Raw genomic sequence first — 18,779 nt, 5'->3', positions numbered from 1 at the left:
TATAGGAAACATGGAGATATCCTTGACTGCTCTTTCTCATTCACATGCCACGTGAATCAAGAGGGCTTGCAAATTCTTCCCCCTAAGTTTTCCTCCCTCCAGCCACAATTGCATCTACCTGTTACCATTCAGAAGTGCATCTCAAGACTTCCAGTACCCAATCCATGCTCCACAGTTCCTTCAGATGGGAGTCTTGGATTGCTTTTCTTCACTAGTTGTTTAAGAAATTTCATGTGTAATTAATTGGAGCAGAGAGAAAAAGTCATTTAGAGCTGCCAGGTAAATAGAACACACTATTAGCAGAAGGTTCCTTTGCCCAGGTTTCTGTCTGAGCCTCTTCTGTAGATTTGGTTTCAGAAGTGGGATTTGATGCCTTTAAAGGGGGTGTTTTTGCTTTTTCTCTCTGGTAGGATATGTTGGAAGGAAATTCATGAAATGGCCAGAATTTTCCCTTTGAGTAGTCTTAAGACTTTTCACATAAAATCTTCAAATATGCAACCATTAATTATATACATTTAAAGCTAAGATGTGGACATTTTATCATTTTATCTCCTGTTTACTTTCTATCATGTAAGCCTTGAGCCCCACAGGGCAGTGCTGGAAATAAGATAAATAAATAACTCTAAGTCCAACCTTTGAGAACTTCAGTTTCAGGAAATAACACTAACGAGTCGTTACCTAAACCTCCTCCCACAGTTTTAATATTGTCTACAAACCCTGTGAGAGAAATTTGTCAAACAATAACCATATTTTTATTTGCCTGTTGTCTCTCATACATGTTCTTTAGATGTGTAAATTTACTTTTTTTCCTGTGTATTGGGATGATAGTGTTTCAGTTTAGACGAAGTTCATTTTGATCCTCAAAATTCAGTCTTCATTTTATATATAGGCTGACACAGATCTTCAAGGACCATCATAGGTGGAATTGAACCCCCATTGGGGCACATGTACAACATTGGGAAGTTGGCATCATGAAGGCGGCCTTGGCTCCTTCCCAAACTCTCTGAATGCCAGTCTTACTTGTACTTTGATTTAGGCAGGTCATGGATCTAAGCCACTGTAGCACTTTTTTTTTTATGATGCCTAGAAGGTGTTTGATAAAAGCTTGCTAGGTAATCAGCCATAACATTAATGTGTGTATTACGACATAAAGACTCTTTAATGTAAATAGTTCAATTCAGGTTTGGAAGATTTGCGTGTCCAATCTCTATGCTGGGTGATGGGAGGAGGAATAAGACATGGTCCTTCCTCACAGGAGCTTACAGTTTTGTTCCCAAATAAAGTAGAATGCTGTAATAAAGTCAAAGACTGGGAGAAATTCGCACCCACATAAGTAAGGATCATGTGTTACTATGGAGATTAGCTAAGGCCTCAGATGCTGGCACATAATAGGAATTTAATAAATTGAATGAACAAGGTGACACTTGAGGTAGAACCTACAAATGAGAAAAATAACAAAATACTTAATAATTACATAGTGATTTTACTTAATTTTGTTATTTCAGTGTTTAAAAAAAAACAGTTCCTAAGATTATGATTATTAAGACTGCAGTTTATCCTTAAAACTTACCTTCACCTCCAATTGTAGGAAATTCATAAGATCCTACCTTTTCTTTGAATAATTAGGGAAGGGGGCATATTTCCTAGCATGTGTGAAATTCCAGATAAAGTCACTAAGAAAACTTGGTGACCTCAGCCTGGCTCCCACTGTTGAACACTAAATTTTTGACTCTTCAGATACTTTTGTTCCTTTAATTGCTTTTATCTGTTTTTCTGAAATGGGTCAGAAGATGGAGAAAAATAAATCAGTAAACTGGATGAAGCTCTTTTATTGAGCTGTAAAGTCTCCATTCCCTAGTATCCTGCAAGCGTGTATAGGAGACTTTATCGTTTTGATGTCACTGAGAAAAGCTTATTTATTTAGTTCAAGCTTTTATCTATTCAGTTACTTCCCGAATGTTTCTGTGGGTGGGGAACCTGCCCTTTCCTGAGTCCAACTGTACCATTGTTTGCCTACCCAAATTGTCAGTGAATTCTTCCTTAAGTTGCTCTGAGTCAGCCTATCTCAGCCCTTCCTCTGCCTACAAGATCTGTCATAGACTCATCCATGGCAGCTCTGTCTTTTGCTTCTGAGTCAGATCTGTAGGCTAACATCCTGGACTGACAGCCCAGAATTTGAAGTTACAACCAAGACCCCAGTGAATTATGGGAGAGTAGCCATTAGTTTCATGTGAGTTCAGTGCATTTTAGGGAGCCTGTTACTCCATCATCCCTTTATGGAGGGAGCTCTGTGGAGGTCCTCTGTTGCTGACTGAACCTCCCAGATGAGCCAGCCTGCTGGCTCCCCTTGTGTGGAGCCCGGCCCAGTGCTGGGTGGTGCCTGGTCCCCAAAGCTTCAGTGAGCTCCTGATGTCCCCATTCAGTATTCCTCATCCATCCTGTGGCTCTCCACACTACCTCTCAGGTACTTTGAGAGAGGTAGTAAACAGTGAGAGCTAATAAATGGGTAGTTGAGAGACACCGTGGTGTATTGAAAGAAGTTCTGTATATATAAGGTTCTAATCTAGCTCTGCCACTTCCCGGTGGTCCCCACCCCCCTGCTTCTGCAGCGCGGTGCGGATCAGTGTGAGGACTTGACCTGTTTACCCTGAGGATTAGGTTATCCAAGTGTGTGTGAAAGTGCTTTGTAAAATGTAATATGCAATCCACATGTTAGTATTTGGTTTACTATCAATATTGATAATATTGATAAAAGTACAGTATCTAACTTATAAATAAGAAAGCACAAATAACAAATGTGTGAAATTTATAGTGTGTAACAGGCACTTCAGAACACAGCAAATGTTTCTCCTAGAAGGCTTAATTTGGGGGTTTCCTAACTCAGAGATTTTAATACTCTGAGTTAGGTGGCAAGCTTGTTCACAAAGTGGAGCGGTTGTCCATCCCCCTTTTCATCACCCCCTAACCCTACATAGCTCTGTGGGAGCAGCTTTGGGAGCCTCTGCCAGGGCTCTGAGAGATTTCCCACACAAGAGCCAGTGCACCCTCCATGCTGGGTCTATGAGATCATAGTCAAGGTAGTAAATTAGAAGATGCTATAATTCAGTTTCCATAGGTGGTCTTGGCTGCATTCCACAGCCTTTTGGCTGAAAGGTGGTGGATTTTGAAGCACTGGCACAAAGTCAGAAACAGCCCAGATGACTCATTTGTCGAGCAGTGAGCAAACATCAACAGATGAGCCATTTGGTTTTTCTGTGAAGGTCTTTTGTGTTCATTTCATGTGTATTTAACTTTTACTGTTTTGAGTATTCCTGGAATATGGAGAAACAGTCACTGTAAATATTTTTCAGAGGTAGGGGTTAGAATTAGTGATTTCGTGTGCTTCTGCTGAGCTTCTTCATTTAGTCTCTCTTTGTGGCTGGACACCAAAGGTGACTGAAACTAGGTTTCAAGAGCTAAGTCAGCTTCCCTCTGAAGTCAGCAGAAGAAAGTATCTGCCAGCAGTTGTCCACATGTGCTCTCCACATTTAGTCTCTCTAATGGTTGGCAGATTTTATGTGTCCTGTTGTTCAGGGTCCTTTATCCAATTTTGTTATTTGTTTCAAAAAGAGATAAAACACACTAGCACCAATCTTGAACCTAAAGTAATTTCATGTTCATCACAGCATTTCACATACTATGGAAGAAGAGTTTGGCTCAGTGTCCCAAAGAACTCTTATTTTTTTCCTCTTGGTTCCAACACTCCTCAGTTTCATGGGACCCAAGCCAGGCCCACAAGGGAAGCCAAGTGCCCTGCTTGTTTGCTGTGTAGAATCTGACAAATGTCGAGTAATTCTTCTATTCTTCAAAGCTGTTACATCTCTGGCTCTAGAACAATTGAGGTTGCAGGCCAAGCATTTAAAATCCCCATCAGCCTAAGAAATAAACACGTAATATTTTTCAGTATTTTTAAAGCCAGAATGAGTTAAACAAAGGCTTGCTACAATTTCTGAAACTTTGGTGTCAAAATGTCTCTGTCATTTTTTTCATAAGTTGATGTTGTAGGCAAGTATTTTTAAATAAGTGCTTGACTTTTGTGTGTACAACACAAATAACTTTGCATATGACTCTGCTATGTGGTGTGTGTGTGTGTTTCTTGTGTGTTTTGATGGTAGTAGTTCAGTGTAGAGGAATGTTCTGCTGTGTTCAAACATTTAACTTTCCTAGAACAGATGTTAGCATAATGAACTAATTGAAAATTGCTGGCAAGAATGAATTACATTTCACTCAGCATACCCTATTACATTCACTAAGGCATGGCTAGGATAATTCTGAAAATCACTTCTCTGGGTCTTAGCCTTGCAGACCCACTTTCAATGCTCTAGTAATTGAGATTGAATTGTGAAATAATATTTCACTTAGTAATCTAGTAAGATTTCATTGGTATGGTTGAAATATAGGAGAATTTCAGCTTCAAAGTTAGTTCCACACGTCGAGTGGGTGTCTGACCAGTAGTAATTTCTACTGGTCTGACCTTCAGAGCAATTTCTAAAGAAACTAACAGACTGAGTCCCTTAATTCCTAGCACTCAGTCAGTTTAACACAAATATTTACATTTCCTTTAGCTGAAAATTGTGAAGCCGTCGCTATAATGAGACATTCTAAGACTTAGATATGTGCTGTGGCAGATGCTAAGAAATCTTCCTAGGAACTCACCTGGAGCGAACAGTGAGCAGAACCGGTGTAAAGAATTGCTGGCTGTCTAAAACCTCACAGCGCAACCAGATAATGTGATCGGCTTTCTTCCGTTGTATATTCCACATATTTTCCTTTAACTAGAATTAAAGTAGGAGGTTTTTAAGCTTGGTAAAGACAGGCAGAATCTCTGAGGGAACTCAATTTAACACATTTAAAAGCTAATTTCTAAGTTTACCTGAAGATTCTTTTATGTTAATGAGTACTTTTGGGGGTCTTGAATAAAAACTGTAGTTGCATAAATATCAGGAATTCATCTGATCTCTTTGGTTACTGCCACCCATGTTCCTCTTCTCTTCCCCTCCTTGAGGTGCATCAAAAAATCCTAAGCAAGCCCTGGAATTATCCAAGGGCCTAAAATGCCCAATACATTTCATATACATTCTCATTAAGGCAAGCGTAGATATTCAGGTGGACGAAGCTTAGAACCAATTTGTGTATATAATCTTTTATGAACTTTTTATAAACACCATTCATAGCTTGGCAGTGGAAGTTCAATCTACATTACAAAGGGAAACACGCCTTTTAGCTACGTCTAGCTTTATAGTTCAGGCAAGAGTTGTTGGGACTTACATTGTCCCGCTGTTGCTTTTTTTCTCTGCTTTTATAGATACAGACATAAGCCAGGTAATTCTTAGTGCCCTCAAACATTAATTCTGTCCTTTTGAATCAACCCCAGTTCTTCTTAAAATATAAAGTCTAATATTCATTTTCTAGTAACCCAAGTCTTTTAGGGAACAAGGTAGGGAACGATAGAGAATAAGTATATGAAATTATAAACAAAAGATAAATAAAGCAAGCAGTCGTTTTACAGGCATATCATAACAGCAGACTTTTAACTGAAACTAGGTTTCAAGAGTTAAGTCAGCCTCCCTCTGAAGTCAGCAGAAGAAAGTATCTGCCAGCAGTTGTCCACATGTTTTTAAACCAGAGTAAGTTGATTTGTTTTGTTTTGTTTTTGTTAGCTGATTGCTATTGTAAAAATGAAATTCTCTACAATATTTCTGAAATACCGTTTTTACTTAAAATCATGATGTTTTCAAATTGAGGGGTTCCAATTACTAATGCTTGTAAACATAAATTACTCTTTTAAGTGATCTGCTTTCCACATTCCTTCCCCTAGTAGCCCAAAGCAGATTAATCTTTAAATGTAATCTTTGTTGAGAAGCAGACGTTCTTCCTCTACTTTAGGTGAAGGCTTTACCTGATGATCTAGACTTCAAAGGCTCTTTGGTTGGGTTGCCAGGATTGGAGGCACCGCTTCTCCATTCCCTCCCTGCCACCCGCTGCTCCTCCTGCTCCCAGCAGAGCTCATATCTGGCCTGGTGGCTACTACCGACAGGACAGATACAGGTGTCTTAGAAGGAAAGATCTCCCCCAATATAAACTCTTTGTTATTTGTGGGTCTCTTTATTACTCCTTCTTTACATTGCTCTATAGCATGGAGCAGAGAGTGTTGGGAGCAGAAGCCAGGCATCCTAATAAAACTGTGCCACTGGCTAGAGAAAGCGAAGGGCTGAAACAAAGCTGGGGGAGGGGGGATGTTGAATTTTCACCTAGTAAAGGATCTTTTTTTAAAGTTTAATATTCAAACATAGACATCTGCAGGACATACTGTGACTTTCTGGATATATTATGACTTTGCACACGCTATTGTTCAGTGCCTTCCCCACCCAGAAGCCACACTTTCCCCCCTGGCTACCTAACACCTGCTCTTCTTCAACACTAAGTGCAGGCGTTCTGCAACCCCCTCCCCGGCCAAAGCCGTCTTGTATTACAACTGATGCTTCTTGTGCAAACCTTCGTCAACTTCTCAGCCTCCCACACTAGACTGTGCAACTCAGGGTCTGGGACTGTCATTTGTCTCTATCTTTAGTTAGTGCAGTGCCCGCATAATAGTAATACCCGTGGATAATTGCTAAAGGAATCTTCTTTACTTGTAATAAAGCAAAGAAATAAATAGTCTGTGTCGGCCTAAGTGGAGACCATGTGTCATGTCAGCATGTTGTTTTAATTTTATTTTAACTTTTCTAGGAGGCAACCAAGTAAGTCTTGTATCTCTGTCTAACTCTTTAATTATATGTTCTGGAGGGAGTAGGGGCTAATGATTTGATGCTGACTCAACTTTGAGCTTGATAGCCAGTGGTGGTTGGCTGGATAGTAATTTGCAAGCTGGTCCGTCATTTGAGAAGCCATAACAGGAAGCTGACTGGAGTAATGAATATTCTTCCAAAAGGACTACACGTTTAGTCATTGGTCACTTACATTTTTATTCAAGGTTATGTTGTAATGATGTCTGGAATTTTTGCCTCATTCTAGTGAATTCATTTCTCCTACCTCCCAACTATCTCTCTGTTGACCTTTCTCAGGTAATGTCAGGGTAAATGTAGCATTCAAAATTACAAATACTTTTTCCTGTAATTATTTATTTTCCACATTATTTGTACATTCCACATGGCTGGTGTCAGCTAGGCTCACTCCAGCATCTCACAGTGCTTAGTACTCAAGATATTTGGTGAGTGTAGTATGAGCCTTAGTAATGTATTTTGAGGGACCAAAGAGGCTTTAAGTTGTATTTGTGCAGTTTTTTACAGCCTTGAGTTAGAAGTCTTAATTGATTTCATGTCACTTTAAAATTAAATGACAGGTAGCATCACATTTCACAATTCTCATATTATAGTGGAGAGGTAGAGGCCAGACATACTGTGCTGAAATACAGATGAAAAAAGAATGCCCCATGTTTGACGTAGTAAAGAGAACTGAACTTAAAATGGACCAGAGTTTTCAATGAATAGCTCATGGTTTTGTGACTTCCGTGTATGCTGTAAAAGCTGTCTTATCCCACCATAAGTAAACCAGCCCACGGGGTCTGGACATATTCATACTCACTTTTGGCCAGATTGCTATATTAAATTGCAATGATGTAGAGTAGTGTTTGGCCCACTTTTTTTCATCTAAATGCTGTGGATAGGTAGAGGGGACATTTATAATGTGTGCTGAGGCAGCTGGGTGATATTGCATTACTATCCTAGGAATACTGAGGAGTGGTTATTTTTAGCTTTCACCTGAGCAAACATGACTCAGTTTGTTGACCTGTATGTATCCAGCCCCTTCTTAAATATACAAACTGTACTAATTCATAGAACCAGGCTGGTGACTCAGTAAGGCCTTCATTGCATATACCTGTTGATGGTAGCTTCTCTAAAGATTGCAGATGATTTCACCTTCTTCTATTTTGCTCTTTTCTCTTAAAACAAAATCCCTCACACTTTCTTCTTTTTTAAATTTAATGATTGAAATCAAACCTCTTTTGATTTTAGACACTGTTTTGTGATCCAGGTAGTCACAATTTTGGCCATAGCTAATGAAAGCACCTCCTATAAGCTTTGTTTTTAGTTTGTTTTGATAGGTTTTCTACATATACATGTGGAAATTATTTTTAGCTGGTGTAGGAAGTTGTCTTGAGCTGTAAATATTAACTGTCCATGTTTGTCTATCAGAATGTTGGTTTACTTTATCAAACAATACAAGTGTTTTTGCCTTCTGAGCAATACTGGAAAAATTGAAATGTTGAATTATATTTAGGTTTTTAAGGTATGGAAAAGGTTTTTGAGACCACAGGACAAATTTATTCAAGCAGAGAAAAATATTCGTGATTCTCATAGTACTGCTTGAGATGCACTTGGGTCTTCTCCAAGTTGATTGCCAGGATCTTTATGAAAATATTAGTATTCCTGGGATATTTTTCTTTGTACAAGAAATACTAGACTAATGGAAGAATGAAAATAATTCAGGCTGCTACAAAGGCAGGCGTTCACTGTGTCCATTAAAAATGCAGCCTTTGTGCCCGTAAAGTGTTCAGCTTCACTGTTATTAAGTTTGGAATGTGGTTTTGAGCTTAGCTGAGGAACTCAGCTAGTTATTTTTCATTTGGTCTAAGGAGGGGAAGACTTGTTTTTCAAGAGGTGGGAAAGAAAGAAAGAAATTAAAAAAGGTTAGGTTCATTTTGGAAGAATAGAAGTTTTAAATCATAGTAACTATTTTCTGCAGCAAATCGTCAGTTTGAGTATGTCAGCCAAAAATAGAATTCATGACTTTTGTCTCCCTGTTTGTTTGTCCAGCCATATTAAAAAGAACTTAGTTAAATGTGTCCCTGGATTTTCTAATGTTAGTGAGCTGTTAAGCTAAGTCAAGATCACCAAAGTTGGACTGATTCATATGTCTATTAATAAGGCAGAGGTCTGACTTTAGGTGGATTAGGTGTAAAACATCTTTGTGGTAGAGTTTTGAGTTTTAAAGAAAAACTTACCTCATGGGTAAATGGTGAGTCTGTGTTGCAGTGTTCAGGATTCTGTGTGGAAGGACTTTCCCTGGAGTTCAGTAGTGCTTTACTTGTTTGTGTGTTCTAGTAGGCATTGTCACACAGCTTTCTGCAGACAATATTTTACTACTCAAAGTTTTACCATTAGGACACGTATTTCAGGATAGAAAAAATGTGTATTTGAGCATTAAAAGTAGAGCAAAATATTAATTATGCACCCTCTACCTCCTAAGTGACTTCCTCTGGCTTTACATATTTTTCTAGGTGCTATCTGATACCTGTTAAATTAGGAGATGATCTCTTCTCATAAAAGGTCTGAAAGCAGAGTATGACAAATATTGTATACACAGAATTAAACATGTTTAAACCATACACATAAACCATAATTTATAGCATTTTCCTTTCACTACTAACTTTCAAAGTCAAGTTTTACAAATAGATTTTAAAAGTACATTGTACTAGATTCTGTAACATCTTCCAATGTTGACAGATAGTAACTGCACTAGTGGGGGTTGAAGACGTAATAATGTGGGTAACTGTTGAACTGCTGTGTTGTATAGTTGAAGCCAATATAAGGTTGTGTATTAATGATACTTCAGTAAAAAAAAAATAATAAAAAAAACCCAAATAAATAAATAACAAATGTACAATGCACTAATAGGACCCACATGATAAGACAAAACAATGCAAATTTCAAAGGAATACAAAAATGGACTTCAGGTAAGGGAGATGCAATCGCTGTTCTTGGCTGGGAAAACTAATTGTTGGGAAAGGATGCAAGTTCTTTCTATATTCATTTATGGATTTAATGTAATTCCAGTCAAACCCAGCAAAAGGATACACATTTGAAATGAATTGGGAAGGGGATTTGCTCTATCAGATACTGATACAAGCCATCAACTTAGAGGATTCAAAACAATGTTGTATTGGGCCTTGAGTGACAGCCCAATACATGGAGTAGAGCAGATGTCCAGGAATATCTATTGGTATACCTAAGGTAAAGGTGATGTAAAACATTAACAAGATGTTTCTTTACTGCTCAGTAAAGAATAATTTAAATATTTAGAAAAAATAAAATGAGACCCTTGCCTCATCTCTTACATTAAGACAAATTCCAGGTGGATCAACTAAATAGTTTTAAAAAATGAGCTTAGAAAAAATAATGGGAAGTTAATAAAGGTGGCTGTTTATTGAATCTGGAGACAAAAAGTCTAAGCACAAAAGCATTGGAAGAAATGTAAATAAAAAGGAAAATTCTATATAGAATCTGGAACTTCTCTATATTATAATATGCCATAAGCAAATTTAGACAGCAGATGGAAAAGTTAAGATAAATTATTAGCAAAAAATATTAGGCAAAATTACTATTTTTAGATAACTTTTATAATCCAGGGGGTGAGTGTAGGTAAATTAAATATGGTCTATCATGTGATTGATTATTTTGCAAATTTTAATTATATGGAAGAATTGATAAAATGATAGCTAATGCAAGTTTTGTACTTTTCATGTGCTCCAGCACTGTCCTGAGTACTTTTCATGTTATTTAATATGTACAGTGAGTCCAACAGGTAGGTATTATTATTATTGCCATTTTAAGAGATGATACAACTAATACATAGGTTCAGTAACTCCCCCAGAACTTCCGTAGTGTGGGTTAATGGTGACATAACTAGAAATCAGAGAGCCAGGATTTGACACCAGGCAGGTTGGCTCCAGAGCTGGTGTTATTTTCCACTTTGCTGCTCTGCTTCTCTAAGTGAATAAAAAGAAAAAGCTACAAAACTATGTATGGTATGACTCCATTTTATAGAAGTGTGTGTTTGTGTATGTATTTTAAAGTTACACAATACAATCCATTTGTAAATTTTATCCGATTATACACTTAGAAAAGATAGATAGTATTTTGATATTTTTCCAACAGTGGTTACTTTTCTCTAGTGGGATTTTGGTTAAATGTTGTTTTGAACTTTAAAATTTCTGTATTTTTAAATTTTCTATTATAATTAAATAACCATTTTATAATTAAAAAATTTTAAGTAGTAATAGAGTCGGGTTTGATGATCTCCTTTGAAATGCATGGATCATATTTCAGTACACCTTTGAAGTATAAGTCACTAATTGTTCCTACCTTCTCATAGGTGCCACACTCAGTGGGGGCCTGAGGTCAACACAGTTCTTTATTCAATCAAAAGCAGTGTTGGAGAATTTTAGAACTAAGAAAAATCTTAGAAACCAGCTATCTTGGTTTAATCTTAGAAACCAACCGTCTTGTTTCTCAGATGAGGGTCCTGAAGCTACCATAAATTTAACCAATTTATCTAAGATTAACTGACAGTAAGTTTTTCAACCAGGCTCCTGACCCAGGTCCTCTGATTTAAGACACCATGCTCAATGAAACACCAGGGCCCTCGAAGTCCTCAGGCAGGTAGGAAATGAAGCACAGGTGATTTTTTGGAGTGAGGAGATTAACTGAACCAAAGTGATTACAAATATATTCTTTCAATAAATAACAGTGATTGAAAGCACAATGGGAAGGCTCTTGCAGATACTTTGTGATACCTGTGGAGGTCACTGAGAGATCCTCACCTGGATTTGGGAGCTCTCTGGGTATTACTGATTCCAAGTTATAGAAGGCACATTAGTGGGTGATTTTTCTAAAAGGGAAAACCATTCTCTTTTCAGCTCCAGGACCCACAACGGCAGTGTCCTACATGTGCGTGAAATGTGTGGACGTCCGTAAAAACCATCACAAGACAAAATGGTTAATGCCTTGGGGACCCAACCACTGCGACAAGATCCAAGACATCGAGGAAGCGATTCCAAGGGAAATTGAAGCCAACCACATTGTCTTTTCTGTCCACATTCCCCTCCCCTCCAGGGAGATGAGTCCTTGGTTCCAGTTCATGCTGTTTATCCTGCAGCTGGATATCGCGTTCAAGTTGAACAACCAGATCAGTAAGTGTGCACTCAGCCCTCTCCCATTGTGGAGAATTTCTCTCTCAGGTTCTTTCAGAGCCAGTTCTGTTAGAAGTAAAATGATGGTATTAACAGCAGACCATTATTGACTGTTTACTACTTACAAGGCATTTCTGAGTATCCTACCTGTATTTAACCCCTCTCATCTTCCCAGCAGTTCTTTGAAGTAGGTCTTAACATTGTTTCATTTTACAGATAGGAACCTTGGGCAACAGTGAGGTTACCCAAGGTCGGAAGGCCAGGGAGTGAAAGAGCTGGGATTCAAACCCACGTAGCCTAGTTCTTCAGAGCCTGTCCTAACCACCACGCTTCATCACCTTTCTAGTGCCACAGGGAGCTCACCCCAGAGGAGTGATTTGAGGGTTTCTGAGAAGTCCCTTGTTTCAAAATGTCTTTTTCCACTGACCTTGGGGTAAAGCCATCTTAGAAAAGATCCCTGTCAAAATGGAAACACCAGCCTATGAGCACCTGTTTTCCCACAAAACCAGGTTATTTTTTAGCTTCCTCAGCTGTGGTTCAAGATCCTCAGGGGATGGAGAATATAAACATTTCATGAGGAAGAGATTATTGGGTGATTTCTGGGAAGCAGATCCACATATGGCATCTGGGAACAGGATAGGGAATCGTACGTCAAGAAGGAAGAAAACATTTTTTAACGCCATCAGGATCAGGAGAGAGGGGAAAAGAGAAAAAAGTGTGTTGAAGATCTCTCTGCCTTGGGGTCTCTGTGGATTAACACACTTTTTCAAATGTTCCTGTATCAGCAATAATCTTGATATATAATCATAGTAATACTCTGTTGAGGAGTTGGAACAGTATATGCCTGGTTAACATCTTACGTGGAACAAACACAGATTACATTGAGATAATTTTGCAGAATGCATCCCCCCACCCTATTGGTTCTCTTACCCATTATTTCTAACTAGTTTTGAATGCTCACTACTGCCAGGCACACTGCTAATGCTCAGCATGTGGACACAGATGAAGACACCTTCCTTCAAGGAGCTTATAATCAAGTGGAAGTGATGGGCAAATAACCAGTTATTATAGGATAGTGTGCTGGGTACTGCAGCCAAGATATGCCCAGGAGAAAAGGCTTTAGAGCTGGAAAAGGGAAGGCTGCTTTGGTGTGTGTGTGTGTGTGTGTGTGTGTGTGTGTGTGTGTGTGTGTGTGTGTGTGTGTGTGTGTGTAGAGATGAGCAGGTATTGAAGGTCAGTGTTAAAGAGTGAACACTTTTAAAGAGGAGTTGGGGGTGAGGGTGAAGAACATTCTAGATGGATGGGACAGCTGACATGTAGGCTCAGATTTGCACAATAGCCTGAAACATTCAAGTGGTATTTCCCGTGTCCCCATACTCTTGCCTATTGACTTATTCATTAGTGGTAAACATAGTCATTCACTCATCCAAACTTCATTTAAGTCTCAACCATACTAGGTGCTGAGGGCACAAGATTGAACAAAACATATCTTTATAAGGAGTTAAAGAAGCCCATGGTTGGGAAACACTTAAACTTACCAAAAAGAAAGATACATGCTATGATGAGCAGAATATGCAATGCTGAGATATTGTGATTTATAAGAAATATGCATGTGGTCATTCAGATGACCAAAATATATTTCTCATATGTATTTGGTCTTCATCCACACTTCCTGGCTCATAGTTCCCCAAACCCCTGGAATTTCTTGAGCAATAACTGAACATCTTTTGTTATAATGTTTGGTTTCTTGTCCTCAGTTCCTGAAACCACTTCAGAGCAATAAAGGTGGAATGGGTGTCTTGCTATTTATAACAAGAACTTTTCCACCACAGCTGACTTATGTTAATGAGATGACGTTTGGAAAGCTCCTAAGGATGGGGGCTGGCTGCCAGAGGAGCCAATCATGAATAGAGGGTTGGAACTTTCAGTGACTTGTCCTGTTTCTGAGCAGGGGAGAGGGCCTGGAGGGTGAATCAGTCCCCAGCTCCCAGTGATTTAATCAATATGCCTATGTAATGAAAGCTCCATAAAAACCCAGGAGGAGGGGGTTTGGAAAGTTTTCAGGTTGGGAAGCCAGAGTGCTTCTGTGTGCCTCTGTGCTGGATCCCAAACTACAGAAGGACAGAATTCCTTTGTTAGGGACCTCACCCTATGCATCTCTTCAACTGGCTGTCGGTTCACAACCTTTGTAGTAAGTCGGTGATCTAGTGAGTGAGCAGACCTGCTATGAGTTCTGTGAGCTGCTCTAGCAAATTAACTGAACCCAAGGAGGAGGTTGTGGGAACCCCTGACTTATAGCCAGGTGGTCAGAAGTACAGGTAACAACCTGGGCTTGTGATTGGCGTCTAAAATGGACTCGCGGAACTGAGGCTTTAACCTGTGGAATCTGATGCCATCTCTGGGTAGATAATATGTCAGAACTGAGTTGAATTATAGGACACCCTGGAAATCTTGGTGTCCAAGAATTGTTGGGTATGTGGGGAACCCGTCACATTCTAATTGGCGATCAGAACCTGTTACTTACATATCTTAATATCTTAATAACTTCACAGATGAATTATTTCCCAGAAAATATTAATCCTAAAAAACAAAAATGCCTGTGTAGGTGAGGCTTTAACTAAAGCATTTCTGTATGTCAATAAAGTATGAATGTGTCTTATGTTTTTTCTCTCTCAAGTACATATTTAGGCTCCACATATATTTTATCTTCATCTAGAAGAAGATTGTACTACAGATTTTTATCCTTTAAAAAAAATCCCTAAATTTATTGTAATATGAGGGCCTACACTTAATTAATAAGGGCAAAACATTAACAACATAGACAACTAACAGTTCATTTAATAAATGTATAAAATAACTGGAACCATAAAGCCATCAAGATTAAAAAAATACTCCTCTTGAGCAGTAGCAGCAGGTGGAGTCTGTTGACTTTAATATGAGAAGGTTACATGTTTGGTTTGTGTAAATATTTTTTTTCTTAAATTTACTCTCTATACATTTGTTTATGGACACTGAGGAAGGCATCGATTAAGGAAGGAGTGATGGTTTGTCTTTGCTTGATGTATATATATAATTGTGTGTGTGTATATAAACACACATATATTGTAATTATAATAATATTTATGAGACACTGTAAGTCTGTGTTTTCCTCTGAACCTTATATTAAAAATGCATGAGCCTGCCTGTTTACTTTTTACAGCTTATCATTAGTTTGGGTGCCTTTCTGACAGCAATAAATGAACAGAAGAAAAGAGAGATCAGGAATGTGGTCAACAAGATCCTAATATATGTGGACCATTAACTGTTTACCAAAAATTCAGCTGTGACAATATTACCTCAAATGTAAGGAAAAGTCAGAACCAATCTTATTTTTTCCTTAAACTTTCCTAGGCAGTCTATGAAATGAATTTCAGGTTTCAAGTAATGAGAAGAGAGTTTACATTTGGACTATGAAATTAAAGTTGGGATTTCCTATATATATAGTCAGAGTTTTCACTGATCTTTGAAGGGTCTTGAGTGGATAAAATAAACTAAGGACTATATATGATTTTTAGTCATTTGGTGTTAAATGTTTATTCCTTCTAAGCTTTTCAATTTAAATGTGATACAGGTTTTTGCTAGGATTTGAAATCTTGACAAACCCACAGAAACTAGAAAAGCACTGACTTAAACTTTCAAAGCTGGTCAGTGTTTTATTGGCTCCAAGATTTAATCAGGCTGATGCCTTTGGAAGGGTATGGTGACCTTATAGGGTAATTTATAATAACAATGGTAGTTAGAGAATGGGTATAGTATATTTGATTATTGAGAAAGGAGATTCCATGCATATTATGCAAAAAAATGTATCCACTTTTGAGAAAATTTTAAATAGAACTCCTACGTTTCAGCTTTTAAAATTAAACATTTTTTAAAACCTATAGTTGTCATTCAATGATACTTATAAAAATAGTATCCAGTTCAACTTTTAAATAGCGATATTTAAAAAAAACGGGGAGCAAAAGCAGGGAGAAGCAATTGAAGAGAATCTAGAGGCTTATAGATGCTTAGAAGCAGGAGTAATTGACCTTTCAGTGAATAGTAATTACAAATTCTGAGCAGACCTGTCAAAATTGAGTCAGTGATAGTTTCCTGAACATTTCAGGTGCATGGAATTAACCTATTAGTCAGGACACAGGCACAGTTTTTTTGTAGAGTTGTAAAGGACATAGGACTTTAATTTTTATTCCAATGAGTTAAGAAATGGAGGGAGTGTGAATAGACTGAAAAGAGTATCAGAAAAAAAGTCTGCCTAAGCATCTGGTATATGGATGTATGGTCAATCACTGGAAAAAAAACAAATGTTTACCTATGTGATGGGCTCAGATTTTTCTGCAACACCAGATTCTGTTATATGAAAATATCCTCTAGAGTGAGTGTACTTCATTCTTTTTAAAGTGTATTATCAGTCACTTAATTTATATATACATTTGTGGAATGTCAGTTTGGATGGACTAATAAGATGGTGCCCACTTATAACAGAATGTCATCTACTGTTTACAACTGCAAGTCACACACTTCACATAACCTCAGACTCTCCCTGGGGCTTCTTCTGAGAAACCTGGGTGCAGAGATCAAAGAAAGAGGTATATTTTGTTTGTTTTTTGACATGTTTCTATCCATCTTTCATATCTACAGGCTGTTGAAATAGAAACACTGAGACTCATTGACAGAAGCTGCAGAATGGATCGATCTTCTTGAGTAATAAATCTAGGATTTCAGGGGCCTTAAAAATCCCTTAGGATGAAGAAATACTAGTAAATGGTATGGGGTAGGTAGGGAAAACCAGAATGTCTATTACGTCTTAAAAGTCAGAAGACATTATGTTTTGCCTTGAGCCCTGTGTTGTACACTACAATTGAGTGTTAAGTCCTACTTGCTTGTTTCATTATTGCAAAAGACTACAGGAAACAATGAAATTGTTTCTATAACTTACCAGTGATTTTTCTCTTCCCTCAAACGGGAAACATTTCTGTAAAACATATTTCTAGTTAAAAAAAAAAGATACTGTGACCGACCAGTTTTCAAATTAGATGGCTGAGTGTCCTGGGAAAAATTTGCCTAACATTTTGTGATGTGATTGTGCTCTTCCACTGGTGCATCTGTTGTGGAATGTTAGACACTGTGTGAAGACAGTTAAAATAGAGGCAATGTTGACTGTAAAAATAACATTTTCCAAAATGATTAGGGGTTAATTTATAGAAGGAAGAAAGCCTGTGAATTTATTGTTAGCCATTAGCAAGAGGATGGCTCTTAATTCTGTGTTTTCAAATGCCTCTTGGGAAAGGTCCACAAAGAAAGCTTAATGGGGCAGAGGATTCCATACACCATTAAACTGTAACTTAAGATGGAGCATGCCGTAAGTAATGTATTCATATGACTGGATTTCCCTGCTTCATCAAGTAATCCTCCTTAACAAAGTATGTTGACGCAACTAAGAAGAAATCAGATTCTACCCTCCCATTCGCATTCTCCCCAAAAAGAGACCTTCTTGGATTCATGACCATGTTATAGCCTCTGTTTATAAGAAACATTTCTGATTGGATAGTTTTTATTGCAGGCCAGTGTCAGCAAAATTTTTAGTGTTACCACTTTAATTTCTTTACCAACCTCAATCATAGTCAGTGTGAGCAGCAATAAAAACTTAAAATTTTTCCCTTTGCTTTCTTTTTCCTCCTTCCAAAATAAGATAAGCTGAAAAAGTTCAAAACATGCCAAAACAATCCAGGAGATTTAACTGGAGTAGGGTTTGTGGTAGTGGGTTAAAGGTAGGGAGGTTGTTGGTATTTGAGATGAGCTTATATGGCCAGTCCTCTTTCTTCTTATTGAGTTGTGTGCCCCATTCAAATCAAGGCTAGAACCTAGAATTTAGTATGAGTCTGTCTTACCTACTGACTTGGGATAGAAATAAACTAAACTCATGGGAGAAGACTACTTGATGATTAACCCAGGTTAGTAAAAAATTAGGGACATTGTGATTGTTGCTTTCATTCATGGATTATCTTTCCTTTTGAGGGACTCTTGGGCACAACTTTGGAATTAACCAGTTAAACATGTTTATAGTAGCAGGAGTATGGGGACCTTTGGCTTTGTTTTGTTTGGGTGTGGTGATTGGTAAGCTCATTATTTGGACAGCATGACTGTATAGCTCTCTGGATCTCTATATCTGGCTCAATTGTTTTGTGTTACCTATTTCCAAATGAAAAAATCCAATCAAGAAACAGTTAGGTTCCTTTAAAGCATTCCCAGTTTTTTTAGTAACGTTTATAATTTTCTGTGTCCATTTCTTCCTGCTTCTGTCCAGTCATCTGTTGGCTTACTGGTTAGTTTAACATTGAAAAGTAGATTGTATTGGGTCGGTCTCTAGTCTTAACAAAATGCGTTCGTCTATGATGTTAAATAATTTGCAGTAATTGTTACTAAACATCAGCCATTTGATTGCAGACTTTGAGCACTGGGAGGAACATTTGAGTGCTTGGTGGTCTAATTGTCTTCAACCAGGAAGCCTATGGGTGGAGTTCAAGAGCCAAGTGAGCCTCCTGATGCCCTGTGTAAAATTTCAGTCACCTTCCCTTATATACATTTTTGGAGTAAGGAGGTTTGTGGTTTTTGTCAAGGTTTCAGATGGGTGCTTGCCCCAAGAATGTTAAAGGGCAAATCCTTTAGTTTACCGGATGAAGAAACCTTACACCCAGTGATACTTGCCCACCAGAACAGCTGGCTGAAGACAGAG

The 18,779-nt window shown here is 38.0% G+C and overlaps 1 protein-coding gene across 4 annotated transcripts in view; it reads left to right on the top strand.

Annotated features, from left to right (window-relative positions):
- WLS (Wnt ligand secretion mediator) overlaps positions 1-18,779 on the top strand; it is a 95,861-nt gene that overhangs the window by 25,441 nt on the left and 51,641 nt on the right. For 3 of the 4 annotated variants that reach the window (XM_037024301.2, XM_017650596.3, XM_037024300.2), the window contains exon 2: positions 11,738-12,010. The exons of the other annotated variant lie outside the window; for it this stretch is intronic. In XM_037024301.2, coding sequence (XP_036880196.1) covers positions 11,738-12,010 — 273 coding nt within the window. The remainder of the gene's footprint in view (positions 1-11,737; positions 12,011-18,779) is intronic. 4 annotated transcript variants of the gene reach the window in all.

This window comes from Manis javanica, chromosome 4, assembly GCF_040802235.1.
Source record: "Manis javanica isolate MJ-LG chromosome 4, MJ_LKY, whole genome shotgun sequence".
In the NCBI taxonomy this organism is placed as follows: Eukaryota; Metazoa; Chordata; class Mammalia; order Pholidota; family Manidae; genus Manis; species Manis javanica.
Note: the sequence above shows the minus strand (reverse complement) of the source record. Positions and strands in the feature narration are given on the sequence as shown.